At 39.4% G+C, this 24,415-nt stretch overlaps 2 protein-coding genes across 3 annotated transcripts in view; one reads left to right on the forward strand and one right to left on the reverse strand.

The window, feature by feature from the left end:
- Positions 1 to 24,415, reverse strand: part of dysc (whirlin protein dyschronic) — a 161,950-nt gene that overhangs the window by 124,420 nt on the left and 13,115 nt on the right. The window lies entirely within an intron of this gene.
- LOC143174461 (uncharacterized) lies at positions 1,111 to 1,905 on the forward strand. The gene has a single exon (XM_076366949.1). The coding sequence runs from the start codon at positions 1,141 to 1,143 to the stop codon at positions 1,903 to 1,905; it is 765 nt and encodes a 254-aa protein (XP_076223064.1). The 5' UTR covers positions 1,111 to 1,140.

A 24,415-nucleotide genomic window follows, 5' to 3' on the forward strand; every position in this document is an offset into this window, starting at 1 on the left:
ATACGTAAATTAACTAACAAATCTATTTTATTTCAATATCTCACATACCGATGTATTTAATACAAAGCTTACGGTTAATTCTATACGAAACTTTATAACTTTGCTTTGCGAGATTACAAAGGATAGACTATACAGTAAAAATAAGAACTAAACCATATTTATATTATACCACTTTAATATAAACAAACAAATAAATGATGTGCGCTAGTAAGTCGATAGAAACTTACTTTTCTGAGCGCATATATGTGCCAATGGTGCTCAAAGGGTTAACGCCAACTCCGTACACCAAGCAGAAAGGTTGGTACGTTCGGTATGTAACGCGCACCGAGCCGACTGCCACCGTGAATTATTAATATGCCCTCCGTCCAATGTTGCTCGGACCGCGCATAAGAGCGATTCAGTATTCAAGAGGAGCGATTCTGGTCGATTTCACGGAAACTGAGCCACCGGGCATCACGTTAAAACTGTGAAATACAACGGCGAACCTCCTCCCGGAGGTAACCCGCGAGCTTGCGACTACAATTCAACGCGGAAATACGGTAAACAGGGCGACCAAAGGAAGCGAAATATTCAAGAAGATTCTGCACGTGTTCTTGCCTTGTTCAACTCAGATCTCGTCGGTTAAAGTCCCGTCTTTTGCGAGCATAGCGTTCTTATCGGTATGAAATATTAAGGAATATCTCCAAGTTTCTCGAGTATACACATTAATCAGCATTTTACGATGTTCCAATTCTTTCGCATTATTAAAATTTTCTATTTTTCCATTTTTATACGTTCATCGGGCTGGCAATCGCACGGAAATAAGTATAAAAAGAAAGATTTTTCTTGTTTCTGTACTTTGCTTGTACATCGAAAAGATATTATGTTGCCTGTAGATTACGTTTTATAAATAAAATCACTTCAGAATATTGTATTATTAAGGGGGGAAATACCTTTAGAACCTTAAAAAATCGCAATATTTTTTTTCTATAGGATGTTAGTATAACATCTTAAGAGTATGGTGCCAAAGTTTTAAAGCGAGATTCGTAGCCCTTCTGATGCTATCGGGACTCATAGGCGGTACCCACCGCAGGTATATATTCACGCGCTCGAAGCGGAGGACCCGCCTTTCATAATTCCCTCCTTTCAATCATTGTAAACATGTTACTTTACATTGTTTGCGTTATACAAGAAAAATTATCATACAGCCGGCTTCGAAATATTAAAAAAACAAAAAACCTCGGTGGAAAAGGCAAGCTGACTGATGCGCTTATCAGGAAACTCACCGCATACTATGGCTTAGCCATACGAAGAAATATTCATAGTGTGGAAAATATGAAGAAATCTATAATGGTCTCGTATTATCACTTATGCTCCACCAAAGAAAATCCAAGGCACGAATACTGCCCGGTAGGAAATGACAGCTGGTGCAAGTGGCAGAAAGCTCTAGCTACAGGAGCAAATTTGGACCTTATAGAACATCCCGCACCACTGCATCCAGACGTGCAGAAGCACATCCTACCAATTTACGAAGATTTATCTGAAGAGAATCTACTTGAGAGGTGCTTGGGCGGACATACTCAGAACAATAACGAGAGTTTCACCTCAACTGTTTGGCGCTTCGCTCCAAAGCACCTGCACTCAAGAATAAAAATTATTGAAATTACAGCATATTTGGCAGCTGGCTTATTTAACGAAGGATATGCTTCAGTTTTAAGAATTATGAGTGCTTTGAATACTGTAATTGGAAAACAAGCAAAAACATACGCCGACAAAATCGACGAACAGAGAGTAATTCGACAGGAGCGTCGCACCTCATTAACTACCAAGGAGGCTCGAAAAGCAAGAAGTGAGCAACGTATGGAGGAAAATCAGCTCTATGAGGAAACAGAAGGAATATTGTATGGCGCAGGAATCGCAGACTAGCTGCTAAGTCATTGAAATTATTGAGTTCTCACTTATCGAAACTCTGAACGTGTTTATCTCAAAACTACATTTTCGAAATCGGTGGAATCAATAACTCAAAAACTACTCAATCAATCTTGCTGAAATTTTGCACACATATCTATAACAATATTGTCTTCTATATGAGCCTAGAGGTATGAAATAAATTGTAAATAAAAGTATCTTTTTATAGAAAAATATAGCGAAAATTTCATGTAAAATTCAAAGTTTCTGTTTAAAAGCGTGCCATTTTTTCAATTTTCAATATTTTTCGCTTTCTTTAGGTTCATCTACAAACTGTAAATGTTAGTTATCGAAATATGTCTTGCTGGTTTGTTTCAAATCAATGTAGCTGATACTAGAGCTTACACCATTTAATAAGTCGCACCACAACTTTCCCGAAAAACAGGGACATAACTCCGCCATTTTTAAATATTTTGAAAAACAAAAAATACGTTGTAACAGAGAAAGAATATAATAAATGATAACCAAAGTTTCAAAAATGCAAAACAATCCTTTCCTTTACCAAAAAATTCATAAAGATCAGCTCGTTTTCATCCGTCTAAAGGTATTTCCCCCCTTAAGCGTCGAAGGCTACCGGTGATTTTACGTGAAAAGAAGGAGAATGATTATGAGAAAATTTGAATGAAATGTTGGACGAGTGCGGGTGCACTGTTGCCGGGGATAAATATACCATCCAATTCGAGCGCAGTTGCACTCGCTTCGTGTTCAACTTTTCCAATAACGAGCCATTCAATGAAAGAACTTTGATCCACGCTTCATGCTCGTTTCTCTCACCCTCGATAAACATTCTATGAATTTGATTAGAAATCACAGTATTCACGGGACACCTTGTGCATTAACGTTTGCAAGTGAGGGACGTTTATGCAGATTCAGATAATTTACGGATTAACCGTACGCAGGCGGAATTAAAAAGAAACACGCTTCGTTGACGAATAACGTTTGCACCATTCGCAGCGAGACTCTAATGAGAATCTCCGTTTTTGTTAATTAAATCGCGAACGTTGGAATCCGACGGAACACCGGCCGAAGAATTAAAAAGTTCAACAAGCAAGGAGGAACGAAACTTGCTTGAGTGAATATCGGCTACGGCCTCGTTATTATAACAACGAATTACTAATTTCCTCTAAACAGTCGTGAATTCGTTACCCGAAACTATTTAGCCCGCGTTACCTGTCTACGGAGTCGAACAATTTCTATTTTACGAAGCAATTTCCATCATCGGAGCATGTTGAACGTTATATAACATTACTGACACTGGATTATAATGTTGTTGAATGTTAATTATTAATTATTAACGCTAGACCATAACGCTAGTAAACACAATTATTAACTATTACTATAATTAGAAATATCAAGACTGAAAGTCTTTACCACCGCATAAAGCGAACGTAGAAAATTAATATTATATGGGACTAGGACTATGGAGCTCTTAGGGAAATTCGGTCTGAATTTCTTTTATTTATTTTAGTAGTTCTTTTGAAATGTACGACTGTTGAGTTATTTCTCATATTTATTGAACTAATTTTTTTAGTCAAATGAATATAAGAACCTCAAAAATAACTCAAACGATCACACATCCCAAAAGAACGAAAACTCGCGATCATTTCGAATGCTGTATAAGTTGTTCGAAGATCAAAGCGCGTAACTCTTCTCGGGTATTATCCAATTGCACGGCGAAAATACCTAACGAATTCCTTATGCACGCAATTTCGTCAAACTTTCCTGCTTCACGTTTCCTCGAATAAACAGCCCGCCCAGTGCTGTGGCCGAAACGAAATCGAGCGGTCCGCGTTGCACGCGGAATATTAATCCTCGCGGCGGAATTCGGGATTCGACGCGGACCGTCTAGATTCTCTAGACCAACGGCGGCGTTCTAATAGCGTTAGGAAGCCCCCTATTACCGCCGGAAGAAATTTCGGAGTCATCCGGCTCGCGGTGAACGCGCGGCGGTATGCAAAGGTGCTTCGCCGTTGCGCGTTATCGATCGGCGACGGCTGCCGAATCGACCGCGCGCCTCTCTATTTAATTCATACGAAAAGTAACGATCGCCATGGCACGCTCGTTCGCGGTTCCACGGTTAAACGGCCGCCGGGACCCGGGAAATTGGTCTTGGAAGAGGAACCGTGCATTTGCCCGGACGGCGCGCCGCGATCCTGGTGAAGTGGCTTTAGACGCTAGTGGCTCTAGAGGCACGGTGTTCGGAGATAACTCTCGTTGACGAGGGAATTGTTCTGGTAGCACTTTCGCGGTCTCTGATGCCCCGCTGATTTCCACGACACTGTCGTTTACATTAGAACTGCAGCTAACCCCTGTATAACACGGTTCTTACGTTCATAAAATATGGCGTGTTATGCGAATCCATATTAACGAAGCAAGGAACTAATGCGAAAAAGATTATTATTAACTCAAGTGAAACACGTGAGAAACGTACTACAATGAGTGGAACAGAAAAGATTCTCTACTCGAATGAAAAGGAAAGTTGCAAGAGAAAACACTGGACAAATAACTACCCAAAACATTGATTATATTGTTTCTTTCACTTGCATATTGCCGCCGGTTTGCCGATTGTTCTAGCTCCTATTCCTCTTTCCGGGTGTTTCTGATTGTCAGGAATTGCTTTTTCAGCCTGTCGAATGAACGACTTGCGTTCAACCCGTGTGCACGAGCGAGATTGATTTATTTGATCAATGGTAGCAATCAAACGCGGACAACGGAATGATCAGAGTTTCGGGAACGACGATCCGTTAATCCGAACACGATCAAGCGCGATACGATTCCGACCACTCGCGATCTTGTTCGCAAAGCGAATCGATTTCTCAGGAATAAAAACTTAAACACATTACTTAACTCTTCGGCGATACCATCAGTGAAAACTACGTTACTGCTGTGTTACGTTCATAGCAAAGAACACGAGAGAGCCGATTCCTCTCGTGATAACGTTGTTAGCGCTAATATCTCTGATTATCTGAAACATTAGCATCACCGTGTAGTCGTTACATTTCTCCACCGTCGTGATTTCTTTCTCAGACACTTTCGTCATATTTATAATCTACCACCTATAATAATTTAACACAAAACAGAAAAATAATTCTATGTCTATCACGAGTACACATCCACCATAAAAGCTACAAATCCTTATTAACAGAAATTCATTAACACCTTCGCGACTAGTCACGTATCTGTGTCGTTCAACATTCTGTACGTTACACAAAGAAAATTAAATTACTTCCAGGTGTGTGTTCATCTAAAGAACACACAGTATAACATATGCGAAATTCACAAGAAAACACCGTAACTACGAAGATCACTGTTGATACCAATACTAGTCTCGAACGTGTTGAATTCGAAAGCTTCATCGGCAACCACGTCGATAATGCTAAACCAAAATGCATATAAAATTTCACTCTCGGTAGTCGAGGATCAGAATGAGACTATTTCCGGATTCTCATCAAAGGCAGCATCGAAGAGCTCGAAATACCAGAAGAAAACGATAGGAGCGAGGGGTAGTTCGATCGGAAACAAATCGCGGCGAGTCAAAGCGTGCCGTTTCCCCGCCGAATCCTTTCATCCTTTTAACGCGATTAAATCGGAAAGCACGATTATCTCGAAACAAATGACGCCGTTCGCCCCCAACCCCTCCCCCGAGGCTGCTATAGTCAGCTATAGTAGCGCCGTTAGAGTGCTCGGAGCCACGAGAATCGGTGTGGGAAGGGAGCTGCTGAATGAAGCCGGCTTCAGGGGGTGTTCCTGCAGTATTGATCGCCCCACCCTCACGCCACGGGACACACGCTGTGCCTTCCTTCCCTTCCGCCCCTCTCCGTCCCACCGACATCACCAGCAGCCCCGCTAGTAACTTTATCCCTCTCGGTTAAACCCCCTCCACCCGATCCCAGCATGTTTCTTCATCTTCTTCACTCTATCCTCCCGTCCGCGATATTAGACCTTCCTAACCGTCACCTGGTCTCTTCGTCATCTCTTCTCCCTTTCTCACCCTTCAACCCTTTTCAACCCTTATCTACCTCCTACCGACACTTTCATTCTTCCTTCACCTTCGTTCATCTTCATTCTGCTTCGTGTTTCCTGTTGAATTCTAGTTTCTTCTCTGCTTCTACTTTTATTGAAATTTGTCTCTGAATAGTGATCAATCTTTCTTTCCCAGTACTTCGTTTTTTTCCGTAGTTTTCATTTTTTTTTCGTCGCGAATGATAGACAGTGTGCCTACGTATTTTGCCTTTGATATATTATTTTGTCTCTATTATTTCATTGTTTTTCTTTCTAGTAAAACATTTCTCTTTTCCTTTCGTTTGTAACATTTCGTCTTCGTTGTTTCATTTGTTCTTTGCTTTGCTTCTTTCTTTTCTCACTTCTTTTGTTTACAAATTTTAATAAATTACTCTTTATAATCCCTTGATTACTTTATTTCGTCCAGTTTATTTTATTTGCTTTTTATTTCGATTCCCTCGTTCCTCTTCTTCACGAATATCAATAAACTCTTCTTTCTTTTCTCTTTGTTACATTATTACTTCTCTCTCGTTCTATTTCCTTTCTATCTTACTCCCTCCCTTCACCGTTTCTCTTTGCAAATAAATTTTTCTCTCCGTTCCCTTCATATATTATTTTGTCTCTCTCCGAGCACCGAGAAATCCCGGGGAACACGTCCGCAGACGAGTTCCACGCCGGGCAACCCTTCTCCGACCTCTCCCGCCCCGCGCTCAGTGTCAAGGTTGGGTCAAACCCAGCTCTCGCGGATCAGGAAACTGGTTTGATCGTTGTCTCAGCGCGAAATAATCGGGCGCCGACAACTATTTAGGAAATTGCTCGGTTTCCTGGTAACATTGCGAACCGGTAGAGCGCTGTGGCCTCGCGGCCAGGGGTGACACAGGTGCGCACCGCGTAAATTTCGAGCTCGTCTATATACATACCGCCCGCCCCGACCGATGTTGCGGTTAGTTGAACAGTAGTCGCCGACCGTCGGTTTTCATTGCGACCGGATGATTGGCACGGAAGAATTAACCCTTTGCGGATGAATACTTGTCGAGGCATTGAAAACCTTTTCCGTAACAAACTGAATTACACGTCGGACCCTTAACACATGCGTATCTGGCAATTTTTGCTAAAACTTTCTTATAAAATGAAGTATTTTAATGATATAAAAATATTTCAACATAAATGCATTACAACCACGTTAATAGTTTTCGTGATTAATGTATAATATAATATATAAGCTAGTATGTTAACATATTCCATCGGGAAACGAGAACACGAGTACGTAGCAGGTAAGATATTTAACCCTTTGCACTCGAAAGTTTTTCACTAGAAATATTGAACGTTTTCCGATGAGATGTGGGCGACATTCTGTGAAACTAATCAATGAGAAAACATACATAAATGAATAAACAAAGCTATTTTATTTAAATACTTCACATATTAATGAATTATACAAATCTTTATCATTTTGCTATATATAAATCAAGGGTGACTGAGAGTCACCTCTCGAGTGCAAAGGGTTAATATGTAATTCCTAACTCCGTTTTCTTTATGTATTCATTAGAATATTCGAGTGAAATTATTTATTTTTAAAATCATTTTGGACGTGTAACACTTTTAAAGTAATCAATGTGAAATAAGAAAACTGAAACCCATTTTGACGGGTGCGGTAGTTCTAACGTTAAGAACGAACGAAAGTGAAAATACACGAGGCGTGCGAATGATCTTGCACGATCGCGCGCCACGCTCCTCCATTATGAAACCGCCAGCGTCGGGAATCGGAAAGGCCAATCGCGTTATTTCACAGGTAAGATCCCAGCGAGCTGTCCGACGTCAGCGTCGGTGAATTTTTCACGTCAATTAACGATTACTCTGTCGGCATGGTGACTCTATTGAACGCGGACTGCCGCTCTAAATATAATCCTCGGTTCACAAGCACGAGTCCGGTGAACGGCGAGGGAGGAGAGAGGAGAGAGACGGTTGCGGTCATCTTCTCGCGGTTGCCATCGATTACGAACAGGGCTTGCTTATTAACGGGCTTCGTTAATGAATGAGCTTCGTTGTAATTTTATTTTTCACCGCGGGAACGAGAACGACAATGTTTAAAGACGGCGATAAAATTGCTGTGTGATCCTTTCATTTTCTTTTGTTCCACTTTTTCAATAAATTATTTAATAGATTTACGGACAATCATCGTGTACAGTTTATTCTATCGCTTCTAGAGAAATTGATATTCGTTTAGATTTTCGAAATTACAGATTTAACTCCTTGATTCGCAATATCGTGTCGGGGTCGTAAAGAAAATTTTAAATTGAATTTGACAAATCCGAGTGTTATTTATTTCTTTTAAATATAAATACAATTTTACTTTCCTATTATTGATCGTTACCCTTCTGAGTAAACGTAGACATAGAATAAACATCAAAAACGGTTATAAAATTTTCAAAAAGGGTTGAAAGTAGACAATTGATACATATTTGCGTATCTGCAGACAATGCAGATTTACCCAATAATGTTTGTAAAAGTCGATACAAGTGAAGCTGGCTTGTTCCGTAAATCTAGTGTTGAGAAAGACATGAGAGGTTTCTGTGCGCGCGATATTAGCGATTTTCTAGTTCGTTAATTGGACAAGGGAAGCTGACGGTTTCATTAGGACGACATGTAAATTAAGGGCTTCGAGTGTTTGTAAAGGTGTAGAAAATTTTACTTGAAATCGAGGAGAAGTCTCGATGGAATGAATGTATTTTTACTCGGTTGGATTTGATTGTCTGGAAGTTGGAATTCGTATTTACGTTGGCAATATCATCTCGATTCTTAATACGGCAATGAGTCGCTGAATTCACTGATACATTTACTATTTATAGGGTTTCACGAGAAAGCGATGCCTCCACGTGAAAAATGCAGATTCAACGATAACAAAAGTCTTCATTATATCGATCGAGGTTGCCCGTTGGCGGACATCTTGTATACGTGTCGAAAACAAAGACTCCGATTCAACAATGCCCGCTTGTGTACTCCAACAACCCGTATACATACACACACGTGACCGTGTAACTCTCGTGAAACACGAGGGACACCTGCATGAAACGGGACTGACAAAAATATTCAGTACTATTTGAAGAGCTTTAGATCGAGCTAGAACATATTTGTTACCGAATCTGTGCCATCATTCGTGCAATTAAATCTGTTTCATTTGTAATGCCGACAAAATGTGTAATTTCAATAAATTAACCAACAAATCTATTTTATTTCAATATCTCACATACCTATGTATTTAATACAAAGCTCAGGGTTAATTCTATACAACACTTTATAACTTTGCTACATTAAATCAACTAATTCTAAGTCTTCCAAATGCAAAGGGTTAACCTTTCGCACTCTAAAGTTTTTTGCTATAAATATGCAACGTTTTCCGACGAGATATAGACAACATTGTTTGAAACTAATTTAACGGTAACTCACAGATAAATTAAGCAACAAAGCTATTTCGGTTAAATATTTCACATAGTAATACAAAGTTTAATTTAGATCACTAAATATTCTACTTCATAGTTTTGTTGTATCAAATCAAGCGGTGACTGTGTGTCACCTCTATAGTGCAAAGGGTTAATATTACATACGATACTTCGCATTTCCCTTGCATCAAATCGAATGATGACTAAAAGTCACCTATCCGCAAAAGGTTAACATAACTGAAAAAACCTTCGAGATCATCTAACCGTCGCGAAGGTCTGGTAAACAGCACCGTTTGGTAGGGTGAACACTCTCCTCGTCGAGAGAAGAGTGCATAGTCAGGCTCCTCCCGTTCAATATTTACAAACGGCGGCTTCATACGTCTCTGAAGCGGGAGGCTTACGAGACACCTGAGCCACGTACGCCTCCGCGTGTGCTCCTGTCGGCGCACCTGGCCGCGTTGAGGTCAGGCATGCCCCTTTCCGCGGCGCTCGTGAAATATTGTTACTGCAGTCGCCGCAGTGTGTTGTTCGAAAGAGCCGCGCGCGTTCCCTGCCCCCTGCCCCCCAGACTTCGCCGACGCCGAGAGGAAAAGCCGCGTGCACCCAGGATGCCTGGCCATCGAGAGCCGAATGCTTTCCGCGTTTTACGACCCTCTTTATGCGCTTTACTGCGTGCCCTTTCGATCGACCCCCTTTCGCTTCCCCACACGAACCCCTTCCATTTTCTCGCTTCGATCTTCAACCGAGTCATTCCTTTTTCTTCCATTCGCGGCTTCCTTTGCCTTACGCCTTTTTATTTGTAAGCTAGCCCGGTTTCTGTTTCTCCTTGGCTATTACCGCTTTTCTTCAGCTTCCATGGTAATTAGATTAGTGGTATTGTTCGTCTAATGTGTAACGGCTGTGAGGAATATCTGATTGATCAGTTCTTGCGTTTTCATACCTTGTTTTTGATACTTTGTTGTTCGTATGGTTACAGGTATTATTATGTTCATTGTAACTGACGAACGCATGGCGAAACAGCCATTTTGTTTATTATAACAATGTTGTCTTAGGATATTCCAACGTTTTCAGCTGTTTCAACGATAAAAATAGAGTTCTCGGAAATTCGATTTAGAAATTGAGAAAAGCCAAGGTTATGATAAGCATTGGTCATAGATAATTTTGAAGTCAGTGACTTATAACGTGTTTAACGAACAATGTAAATTTCCAGGAACTTTCAATTTTCATGAATTATCCCGTTGAAAGTGGAACGCCGGTGTTGTCGTAGATTTGCATTTCCATGGCCCCGAATCCCGCGGAACGCGGAATTAAGGAAAAATATATTTCACGGATTACAGAATTTATTAAGTGAAAAGCATAATTGAAATTTTATGGGGACTCGTTAAGTTTCCGGGTCCATTGTGTCGTGAGCATTTGCATACCCCGTGAATGCATAAAATCCGCAGCCTAATTGCGAGCGGACATATTAATCAACCGCACCTGGACACTTCCAAATTTTATCACCTGGACCGCGAACAGAATGGCCCATCCTCGAGTTTTAAAGTGCAGTAAAAGCGCACGTGAAAAATCGTATCATGCTCTAAGGATTCCTAACAAATATCGATTCCACTTTTCCAAGCCATCGTTGGCTCTAGTTGAGAAAACAATTTTATAGTCACCGTACGGAACGCTTGAATTTGTAATATTTCAAAGGAAAATACTACTTTTACTGTTTAAGCCTTTTCCTGGCGTAAAAGAGTTCTGAAAGAACAATCAGCGCAGATCTTTGACAATAGAGTCTTCACTCTTTAAAATAAGCTCAAGCAGATTGTTGCAGCATTTCATTATAATAATTTATATTTTAACGATTTTCTTATTGAAAATGTAATAATCACACCATTTAAATATCGGCAATTTTTTTATTGAAATTTCAATGATCACGAGCATTTAAACATGGACAATTTTTTTATTGAAAATTCAACGATTACAGCAGTTTAAATGTTATTAATTTGTAGTTACCATGGCAAATGTAAGTATCAATAACTTTTTCAATGAAAATTTGCTGGTCATAACAATTTAAATATCGCAAACTTTTTCATTCAAGGTTCAACGACAACGTAATTTCACGTAATAGTATATTTCCCTTCTCATAAATACTTTTATTTAAAGCAACGTATTAGTTCTGTAACCAAACATTTTCAAATGTAGAGAAAATTTTTGCTGCAGACGTCAATTGTAAGTAACCGAAAATTCTTTTTTATTACCGATAACTGTTAGCATTAATATCATAAATAACGATCACTCTCAAATTACTGATTTCTTTCACGAAAAATTATAACAGTTATTTTTTAACCCCTGGTGATCCTTGTTGATGATTTTCGATCCCTGCTATTTTACGCGATATCTGCCCTGCCTATTTCATTTCATGGATAAACCAAATCAAAAAATACCAACGTAAATAATAAACAAGTTTCAATTACTGGTTTATTTCACAAAAAGATTATTTCCGTAATCGTTATTATTTATCGCTACCATTTCGCGTAAACTCTCCCCTATCTATTTAATTTTATCGAGAAGCCAAATAAAAAAAATATCAACATAAACAATAACCACATTTCAATTAGTGATTCATTTCATAACAACATTATTACTCTAACCGTTATTTTTCACCCCTACCAGTTCGCGTGGAATCGGTCTTATTTATTTAATTTCATCGATAAACCAAATCAAAAAAGGATCAACCAAATAATAAACACATTTCAATGACTGATTTCTTGCACGAAACCATTATTACCGTAATCGTTATTTTATCTCAGCCATTTCACGTGAAACCAGCCTTATCCGTTTCATTTCGCCGATAAACTAAACGGGCCGCTTTGAGAACAGTCAGCGCGCACAGAAATTTGCATCGACTGTTCTGCGTGCAGTTTCACTCGCGCCCTCCCGTTGCATCTAGGCCGGCCTCCGGGCAAACGCGCACTCGTCCCACCGCGTTTCCGGTTACGCTTTTCCCGGACGTTGGATTTAAAAGGTGTGCACGTTGCCCCCGCGAGAGAGATAATGTTTGGGGAACGCTGAAGCGGGAGCCACCGCGAATCGAAATATAGTTTTCCCGGCGGGCATAAATTTCCTCGACGCTCCGTTTCCGCTCGGTGTGTTATCACGCTCTCCAGCCACAGGAACGTAACTTCACTTTTCCGAATTTCTTCCCGACGAATGGCGTCCGCCGCGAAATGAAACTTCGATCGGATCGACAACATACGTATATTTTAAAATATATTCGTGACGGAAGAAAGATCGCTATGAAATTTCCGTTTACCGTTATTGGACCCACTTATTAGCTAAATCGACGAACCGTAAAAAATAAAAAATAGAGGAAAGCCATGCAATGGTTGTACACTGAATTTTAACGTTTGCCTTTAAACAGAAAATTAAATAATCACTATGGAACGTGTTAATTGTTATTCTTCATTATTATAGGTGTAGTTTTAATGTAAAGAACAAATGAAATGTATAAAATAGTACATCTTTTTGTTGTTTCGTGATGCCACAGCCAATAATGAGGAAATCTATTTTAAACATGAAAAGTTACGAGCCAATGAAACACTTTAACTATACAATCTCAGCAAATTCAAAAAGTGGAGTTAACCGATTCAGCCAATGAGCAACCCTTTTGGTGATTCTTTCATCGATTCCGAATACAAGTCTCGAAATTCAATGACATTATCTGGAAACATGTTTAGCTTTGATACGCAACATAAAATACGACAGTGCGAGCGATTTGAGTCCAATTAAAATATTTCAAAGATATATTAATTAGGAAAACTGAATTACGATAGAGAATGGTTCTTTCTAATGAATATTACAGAAACCACTACGCTTTGGACGTTTCATATATTTCTGCAAATTGCGTGCATCCTGTTCAGTTTCGCACTTTTAAATTTCCCATAAATGCATAGAAATTCGTAATCTTGTGATTATATTTATACAATCTTCGGGCGATACGCAATGAACATGGTTTCCCTGATTTAACGGTCAAGCAATTTAAAATGTTGTTCAGCCGAGTGAAACGGCGATGCGTTTAAAAGTGCAATGTCGTTGTTAGCAGTTGATAATTTAGGTACAAACAGCTCTAGGTTTCGTTGAGCGGTTGGGGGAGGGGGGGGGGGGCAACGCAAGTATCTCGATGTCGATAAAGATCCGACGCATCGCATTTCGCCGTTTAACCGGAGATTTATTTCCCCGGGGAAACACTTTCTTGGATTCTTTTGAATATGGATGCGCCGCTGTAACGGAAGTACCGTTATTAACACGGCCACGATAACGCTGAATTATTCCAATTCGATGCAGTACTTAATTAATAAAAGCAGACGTTTCCTTGTAAATATTTTCGAACGGAAACATTCTGCGCAGATAGCATCGGTGGATCGCTACGCAACGAGAGGTAAGCGTTACAAGCGGTGGCGTTCGTTACTAAATCAAGCTCCGCCATTAAATCAGCAAACATGATCCCGGAAATTGGTGTTTAATTGCGAGTGCAACGTCGGCGAGGCGTTAGAAATTCAACTGTCCCTCGGGTTAACCCAACATATCGCGTGGCAGTATCATATCGAAAGGTTTCCCTTCGGCGTTTACAGTGAAAAAGACGATCAATATAATTTTTTAATGTCCTTGTGAATTTATTATTGCACGTGAGATTTAGTTTTATAATTATTTGATAAACGCTCACGTCGATTTTGATCGGAATTACGCGAATTTGATTCTTAATTTTTGAATTCATTTCTAAGATTTATTAACCAGCGATTTTTCTTGGAACAATAGAATAAGCTGAACAACAAATGGTTGTGAACCTAGTGTTAGAAAAAATGAATTGTCATTGTTACTCTTGTAATTAGAAATTCATACTTTCAGCAATAATTATATCGAACATAATTAATTCGAATCAAGAGATATTTCTTTCTTCCGGAATAAAAATTCGTCCAAAGAGAAAATTCAGAAATTAAATGAAAATCGTTTCATCTTGTACATATTGCTCAAGTATTTGATAGTTTATTATATCAATCTAGTAAGAATAAAGGAAAAAATTGCATTGCGAAAAAATCGAAAGATGTTCTTATCACAATTTCCTAAAGTTAGAACGCATTCGCTCGTTACGAGACTAGCAACAGATCCCGCAGCACAGACAACCGATCAAAATACAGAAATTTCCGGAAGCAGCCATACTATCAACGAAATAATGACGTAGAAAATAATAACGAACACCCGCGGCTAGCAGCGATAAGCTTATCATATTTCCAGGCAAGTGGTCCAAGAAAGGAGGAGCGAGGCAGAGTTGGGAAAACTGTAATCTGATTACATATACGACTAATAATTAACGCTTTGACTGCCATTCATCAAATTTGGATGACAGCTTTTCAGTATAGACATACAGTTTCACTTACTCACTGACGATTTTGCACATCAAATTTCCTGCAACTTCTTAAAAATCACTTTTTCGATATTATTTGCAGAATATTCGGTAGACTTTTGGTAAATTTAATAGGAAATTCTAATAAATCGTGGTAGCAAACGTGTCAACCTTTTAGTACTACGGTTTAGCTGGGCAAAATCCGGGCTATAATTATAGCGACCGATAATCTCATTCGTGACATTCGTGTTTGGTCTAAAATTGATCACGAGAGGAACTAGTGAAGGGGTTAACTCGTCAAAGTAGTGCAAGGGGTTAGCACTAAAACTACCGAGAGTATAATATGATTAATACGTAATCTTTAAAAAATGGCAACAATACATGTTTTTCAGTTTCTTCGGGTATTTATTATAGTAATTATAATATTAACGATGAAACGTGTAAAATTGTTGGTCAAGAATGTGTTAAAAGGAACCTGGTGGAGGATGTGATGGGGATGACGATGTTGTAATTATAAAGAGGTCGCCGATGTTGCAATCATCCGATGTTCACTGTACAGAGGTGCGACCCCGGAAAAATGGCCTCCACAAATCACTGGACGGGCAGGGGTCGGCCCCGAACATTTCTGAATATTTCAAGGAGCCGTGGGAAAAGTGGGAGAGCTCGCAAACGTTTCCGCCGCATTAAGGAGTAATTTTCGCCGGGCTCGTTGGAATTAATTCCACGCGCGCGAACCCGCGGCCGGCGCCACGCCGAGAGAAAAGGGGGTTGAAACGAGGAGCAGCAGCAGCAGCAGTCGGGTCTCGACTCGAGGTCGAGAAAGATGGCCGGTAGTAAAATTTCACGGCAGCCCGTTTTCCTTGGCCTTTTTCAGTCGACATTCGCGCCGCTCGCTCTTCATCCCCTTTTCTCGCCTCCTTAACTCTTAGCGTCATGATCGTTTTGTTGCGCCTATAAACATTTCTGCTGTTGACGAAGCTTTCTAACAATGGTAGAGTATCGATACTTAAGCAGTATAAGGCAGGCCGTACATTATATTGTATAGAGAAACTTTCAGAAGAAGGGGTACTTTGTATAGACTTTAGCCCGATTTGATTTTCGTCGACACCATCAATGTAGTCTCATTGATAGATTAAAAGTAAATAAACAATTGCTGGTGTAACAATTTTTCATTTAAGTGAAAACATTTGAATGTAACATCGATATTACATCATTTAGAAAATTTGTTATGATGTTGAACCACTAAAGATTTTATTATTATTATATATTATTATTATTGTATTATTATTATACATGTAACCATCAGAAATTCAAGAATAAAACCCACAATTAAATCTGCAGTAATACAAACTTTCTCAACAAGTAAATATTTATTTATTCAAGTAAGCGTATAATACTTTTTCTCGTAGTATTATTACAATTAATAATAAAAAAATAATATTCAATTCGGACTCGGAAGAATTAAGTGATATTTATGTTCGTTAAATTCTATTTTGAATCTTCACCACGAGTCTGATACGATATTGCAAAGCAAGGAGTTAGTACATATTACGTGTATCCGTGCTTAACGTGTACACTCGTCATTACTTGATTTTATTATGCACTCTAACTGGTTAAGGGTCGAATCTCCTGCGTGTTTCCGTTTTCCCTATTCCCCTTTTCCTTCGATCCTTTAAGAGGCACTGGGTATCGTGCGCCGGCCGCATTCAGGAGCCACGCTGACGTGACCATCGAGTTTACCACTGCATTGCGTGGCCTACGTTCGTCGCAATATTACATATGCGCGGCGGAAAACTGCAACACGTGCGGCGAACGCGTGAATCGAATCGTCGGACCCTCTGCTAGCCGAGGGAATGGGCACGGGGCGATGCTAATCGTTCGATCTTTTGGTGCGGATCGCTTGAGAGCATATGGAAAGAATGGACAGAGGCTCGTTTGGAAGAAGTCTATTTTTGGAAAAGATGAGGGCTCAGATGTAGGCCCGATTCGGTTTTTACACGATATACATGTGCTTAAAATAAAACATTCGTGTAAAAGAGTATACAGCACTTGTAGAACAATAAAGATTGATGCTAGACCTAAGAAATCAGTAAAATAATACGATAAACAATATGAAAATTCATGTTACAATTTAGGTGACAGTGAAATGAAACCAAATCGTAAGGAAGGAAAAGAAATTGTCTAATTCGTGATAGTTCAAATAAATTGTGTGAAGAAAGTAAATTATTCTTATTAACCCTTCGTCCTACAATATCGTGTCAGACTCGTGGTGAAGATTTCAGATTGAATTTAACAAACATAAATATCGTTCAATTTGTTTGAATGAAAACTATATATTTCTCTGTTATCAATCATTATACATTAGAGCACACGTTGACATAGAACAAGGAATTTTCTCTTATTTTCAATAAATTATAAATAATAAAGTAGTTTGATCGATCGGTTTAGAAGGAAATCATAAGGCAAGGGGTTAAATCGGAATCGTTTAAAAATAGAAATTAATGTACTGAAGTATTTACAAGGAGGTGTTAGTCACTAGTACTTTGCAATGAATTGCCTGGAAACTCGTGTTAAAAATGGAGGAGTGTTCTTTCGCGAGCTATAGTTTGTTTTTTGGAAAGATGAGCGATGAGATCTACAAAAATCATTATTTACTAATAAATACATATATACTAATTCACGCCGGACAGTTCTAATGTTACGAATCGACGTTGATAAATTGTGTAAACCGTTTCAATTTGAGCAAACGTAAGTGCAAGAGAGAACAACTGGCTTTCGAAACTAACTGCCACGACCATTTACCAGGGCAAAGAGAAAATCCACGGTGAAATGAAGTCTTCGTACCCCTTTCTGAAGATCACCGTAGACACCGACGATCTCCAAGGAAAGCAACGAAAAAAAAGAGGAGAATTCCAGCGGCTATCTATCGACGAGGCGAGCTTTAAACGGAAAGAAGAATCGAATCCAATTTCCCGTGCCGGTAGCGTGACAGCGTCACGTGTGTTCGGAGGGTTGGCGTGTGTGCGCGGATCAATGGGACAGTTCCGATCTGTCCGGGCAACGTTTACTCGCCCCTTCAACCCCTCCACCCTTTCTCCGCGAACGAACAGGTAAAAGCGAGACGTCGAATCGAATAACTTTAAAGCTCAATACACACTATCGGTCAGGTCTCGGTACTTTAAATGTTATTCAGTTGTTTATAATGTATATGTTCGTGTTATGAATCTTGGTCCATTCTCCGTTCGATATTGCTCCATCTTCGTTCATCGAAAACAATGGGCGAGACAAGAATTTTGAATGGACGGTTCTATCTTTATACACAGGAAACAACAGATAAGAAAAAGGCTGTTTATTATAAGCTGATATTTGATCGAACCAAGAAATAACGAGTATCAGGCTTAGAACGATCGTATGAGTCATTCATTATTCAAATCGGTTAACCCCATGAAACAAACAGTAGCAAAATAGTGATACAATAGTACACATTTTGAAAATTTCTCTTTACAGGGAAAATCAAGTACACATTACAGAGTGTATTTTACTATATCATTGCAGGTTAATCTATCGAACACGTAAGATGCATAACACGGTATACCCCTGAAGCAACCTTTATTACAATTTCTGCATAGCCAAAGGAATTCCTGTTATTCCACAGTGCTAAACCCAATGACACAGTAATAGAACATTTCATATTAAAAATAAATTTCTCGAAGAAACATTTAATCATTAATGCGCTTGATTCACTTTTAACATTTAATATTTAACACTAAAACTACCAAGCAGTTAAATCGACTTTTCGAAATTCCCTTACAGAAACTCCAAGGGTGCATCTACTCAGAAATTGGTCATTTTGACTCGATTGGTAGTTTTAATTTAAAAAGAAAAGTCGCACAAACGTATTAGCGATGAAATGTTTGAAAACTCGATAAACGGAGTTGACCGATTTGGCGAATCAGCGGCTCGTATATGGAAAACGCGAGATCGGAGAACAATGAAACGTTAAAATGAAATAAGTCGTGGAAGTTGTCGCCGGCTGGCGCGGCCGGGAAAGATCGGGAAGGCGCGATAAGGCGGCTGGTAGGAAATCACGCTACATTATCGTATATTACAGCTAATCGCACCGCGAAAAGGACCTTGGTAATTTTTTTTCTCCTCCGCAAGCGCACGACAACGCTTTTCCAGGTAAACAATTCGGCCGAGCCGGGAGCTGCACGCCGCGCTGCCTGTTGCGCTGACACCGATGCCAGATAGGGTTAACTTTGCGTTCGATGGTTGCCCTCTTTTTCGCCTGCACCTACCCCTCCACCTGATTTAACTTTTTATAGGAAGACCACTGAAGAATTCGTGACAATAACTCTGTAGGTGTCGAAGAGCGATGAATCTTGGAGCACGTTTATAGCAGAGCTGCGGTAAAACTGAAGTGAACGTTGCGAATTAACGTTTGCGTCGTTGATCAATTAACTCAGCGCAGCTTTTTGCGTCGTTCCAACGTAAACGTTGACATTTTATTTAACCTGTTAAATGAAATATATGAAAAGGAAATATATAAAACGTTAACGTTTAGTGTTAAAACGAAAGATTTAGGTATGGATTAATACGGACATAGTTCTCGTTGAGCCGATCGAACTTTAATAACATAACATGCGACGCGATTCGTTTTTGCAGGCTCGATAAGATTTGCTCTTGTGAGTCTCGACTATAATGACGAACTTGCAAAAAATTCTTGGCAAGGATTATCATTGCTCGAGTTCTCTAAAAGATTTTTATTAATTTACTGAATTTTTCGGTGAATTTTATTAATTTATTTTAAATTACTGACATGTTACAGTAGTAGTTTTCATCTTTTTTTTTAGTATATTTGTTAGAAAACTGATTTCCCGGTATGAATATTAGAATATTGATTTCTAATTTTCTAGTTCTAATAAGAATTCTTCCTCTAAAAATCGGGGAGAATTGCGCGGACAGAATTCTTGTCACGCAAAGTTCATTCCGAAGACTGAGAGACATCAGTTCCGCGAGGCGTAAAAATACTCGGAGAGCTTTTCCACTCTTCGACCGACTTCCGGTAACCTTTCGCCCGAGATTGACACATTTAGTGCAAACATTGAGCACTCAGGTGATCTGAGATTTAGGTTGAGAGATTGTCAGTGAATATTTAGATTAATATTCGAGCGGCATGGCGAAACACAAGCCGGCAAAAAGTTCGCGGTTCTAGCTCGGTTCAGGAAAAGGGAAACGCCAGAGCATAAATTCTCATCTAAAATCAAACCTATTGACACACGGGAGATAAAACACACTGTCAACTAAATCTGACATCCATCGTTAAACGCAGACAAGAGCAATATTTCAATCCCATAAATTGCGAACGAAATTGGAGGAATAAAATTGTCTCACAGAATATTTTATAATCCAAGGCAATTTATGATTTCGTTCGAACTTTATCCGTTCTGATTTATCATGTATGTTTCTCGCTTTAAAAGTATAAACCACTTTTTTCACACATTTTGTATAATGATGCTATACAAATGAACATAGAAAATTCTATGAACTGAGACAATTTAATGGGATGAATCATTTAAGAACAGAACTTTATATAACGCGGAAACATTGTTCAAAACGCGGAACGTTTCAATGTGTACATGCATACCGCGATGTTCGCAACGCATTAGAAACGACCGACGAGAACAATAGTTTCGTCGAGGTTCGCTTGTCGCGACTTAACTCGGATCGGTCGGTTATTCACGTGACACGTGTACGACAGTAGCAGCTCGTCATACTGCAGTCAGAAAACCGAGTAACGAATGCCCCAGCGCATTTCTATAGTGCCGATAAACCAACATGTGTAAGCGAACTCGTTGCTACAGGTCACGTCAAAAAAGATGGTTTTCATTCTGCCCTCGGACCTTTCGAATTTTATCCAGCGAAGTAAAAAACTTTCATAAATTTCCAATTAACCAAATCTTACCATGTATTTAATCTTTGGACAAATTCATTTGCGACAAATTAAATCGATTAAAGTAATTAGAATTATATTTCTTAACGTATTGGTGAAAAAATAGTATTATTCGTTAATAGTTAATTAGAAAGTAAGAAGCTTTTGATATGAAAGAATACAATCATAGGAAACAGAAAGGTGTTATAATATTGATTAAATAAAGTAAAATTACAGTAAATTCGTTTAGTTCTCTAAAAAATTGATATAAATTTTTGCACGATTTTTGAGCAAATTTTAAATATGAAATAAAAGTTGTGGACGCGCAAAAAATCTGTAGCAAGCATGATAGCCGGATACTTGTGGTAACAAGTATCTGTAGGTACAACGCCGGTGGCAACCATCTCGCACTACCATAAACTTCGGCCGACCGTACCGGAAGCTAAGTTCGGTAACATTACTTCTCATAGCGCAAGCACTAAATTCACCTGCAAACACCACGAAAACGTTGCTTATCGTGCATCGTTGGCTACATGGGACGTGAACCTGGTAAGCTCCGTTGTAACTGAACAACTTTTATTAGGTGGGAACGTGAACTTTTAAAGGGGAAAGTGTATGAAATTGGCATGAATGAAAAGTTCCCATTTATTACATGAAAGTTATCTCATTCCTTTATTCAGATCCTTCAACTTATTTCCTCCTATCCGAATTCCAGTTATCGAAAAGATAAAATAAAAGTCAAACCCTGCTTTCATAAATTAACATTATTTTTCATGAATACATTTAAATTATCTGTTACAGTTCTAAAGATACAATAATACATTTTGATAACAAAAAATAATATGTACAAAATCTTTATGCATTTTGTCAATTTTATGAGCTACTTTATGAAACTCAAACAACAGATAATAAAAGATGTGAAAATAATTATAACAAAATGTTCCTCTTTATAATAACATAATGCAAAGAGTGTTAATTATTTTATCAACAAATACGTAGAAAAATTGGTAGTGTCGTGAAGGAGGAAACTTTATGGTATAGTTGTTATAAACGACACACGGAAATTGTATCAATTCTGATGGCGAACATAAATGAGTTGTAACAAAAACCCACCCTAACGGGGGTCATAAGGGATGAAACATCCATCAAGAGTACCACGAAACCAATACACCCATTAGGAGAATCTCGATGACCTTCAAATAACCTCGATCGGACTTAGCACCCTTCAATCTTAGGCTTCGCCCCCGAAACCAGCCCCTATCTCTCAAAGTCAGCCCGGAAAAGGGGGATGTTAGACCCGATCTTCTGCCAAAGAGGGAGCACGTTTTAAGAATCGGCTGGTAATTTCACGGAACGTCGTCTTCGACCGTTCCGGCCATAAATCAGGGGAACGATAAGGGGTCGATGGCAGGGGGTGGTTTCGCGACAAACGGACGCCGAATGGAAAGAACGGCCTGTCGAATACAGAACAGTTTCAGCATGATCACCTGTGATTTATCTTTGAACATACAGAACTTACACACCGCAGATCCACTTTCAAACTTATATTTAATTTAGTGCCGATCGAATCATCCCTTTTTTAGCATTCAACGATGGATAATTCTTTTTATAATAGCTAAAATGAAATGATTCAATATCAATATTTAATTTGAAACTAATTAGAAATAACAGCTCTTTGGTCCTTCAAGTTTACCAATTCATCAAAACGAAAAAATGTAGCATTCGTTATAATGCTTCCAGTAATTTCTTCCTATTATACAAACTATCCGACAGAAATTCTTTCACTCCGCTTCCTAAATAATACTAACACTTATTCTTCTTAACCTCCGTTCAATCCGTTCCAAACCAGGATTCTCAACAAATGATTCCCAAACTCAAACCCTACAACTCAATATCAAAAATTTATAAAAAATTACCCAGATCACATCAAAACTCCTTCACAAGTCTTAATTCAAAACCAATACATATTTCACTCTTCACGCCCCTTCAATGTTCACTTTACCCATACGCAATTATCCTTTTCTATGTACTGTATTACACACCTACACTGCAGTTCGTCTCGAATTGATTAAGATCTAATTCGACACGACACCATACGGGCAGGGGGGTTAGCGCTGCGACCGTAGCGTTTGCTGCGACCTGTACGCGCCGGAGCAGAGGAGCATTTCTATTAGTTATTAACGTGCTCGCCGCCCTCCCTCCGTCCCGCCAGTCGCGGTAGCGGCGCCGCCCCCCGAAGCCACCCCACTTCGTTTTTTCCACGAAGGCATGCTCACGCACTACGTCACAGGGATCGATCCTCCGGCCACGAGGTCGAGGGCTGGAAAGTGTTACGAGAGGAGAAAGCAGGAGAGAGAGAGAGAGAGAGAGAAAGAGAGAGAGGGAGAGAGAGAGAGAGAGAAGGAGAAAAAGAGAGAGAAAGTGGCAGAGAGAGAGAAAGAGAAAGAGAGAGGAGCAGCCCAGTATTCTACCTACCGGAGGAAACGAGCCGATTCAACGCCGGAGGCGCACGGCTTTCCGCGTCGCTTATTAGCCCTCCGCTCGCCCCTAACCACGCGAGTTCACCGAGAGGGTGTTTCTTAGAGAAATTCAGCCCTCCAAGCATCTTTCGCGATGTAACGCGATGCAACGCGATGCAACGTCGGGCGACAAAGGAAGGACAAGACGAGAGCGGAAAGGGTGAAATGTCACCGGGCCAACGATTAGAAAACCGACGCGGAAAGGGGTAGGGGGCGAGTGTTCCGGAATGTCATTGTTTCGAGGCGAAATTAGGGAATGATGAGGTTCTAGCTGAGAACCGAACAGCGACTTTTTGGAGGATTTGAGGATCGTTTTTGCCAATTTCGTGGATTACGAAATTAATCCTTTGGTTGTGACATTTTTTTTATGTTGTTTAACACATTGAATGCTATGGGTCACCGGTGATACAGACAAATCGACTTAGTATAGTTCGTTCGATTAAACGATGACTATTTGAAAACATTTGCGAACATTGTAAATAATGCTACTTAATGCGCTGATATTCAGGGAGATGAACATAGAATAACAATAATGCAATTCGATTTAATGATTTAATATTATATTTTTCCCATTTGGGGTGTTTTGCTCTATGAAGTCGTGAGACATTTGGCGTGTTACTTAGAGTTTCTCTTTACTGTTTGGAATTAGAAATGGGCGTAAGAGAGTATGCAAGGGACTAAATTATGAATTAGTTGTGGTAATATTTGTGATAGAAGAATTGAAGAGTACCGAGAACTGGATGTAACCTAAGGGTTAACATTTTGCACTGTATGTGATTGAATTGTATAGCAGCACAGATAACCTTGGAATCTAGACTTAATATTACGGCTGAACGCGAAATAAATATTATTTTCTCTTTTCTTCGGGGAATTTATGCTGTTTAGTGAATATATAATTCGTAAATTGATCTTTAAGGATTGCCAAAGGAAAGAATAGTGATGGAAGGTGAACAAGAGTGATCAAAGATGGATCGGTGCTATAAAGGAAACTTCAAACGAGAGTTTCACGCTTTCGTCGTATAATAAATCGGCACGGAACGAAACCGAAGCTGTTTAAGGTTGAAATGATTAATTCATGGTTAAACTGAAACGCGAACTTCGTATTCTATACGTGTGTTAATAGCCCGGTGCTCCAGGCGCGTAACGATGAACCGATAACGCTAGCAAGAAATCCTGCGATTTATCCTTG

Source organism: Nomia melanderi, chromosome 4 (assembly GCF_051020985.1).
Source record: "Nomia melanderi isolate GNS246 chromosome 4, iyNomMela1, whole genome shotgun sequence".
NCBI classification, from domain to species: domain Eukaryota; kingdom Metazoa; phylum Arthropoda; class Insecta; order Hymenoptera; family Halictidae; genus Nomia; species Nomia melanderi.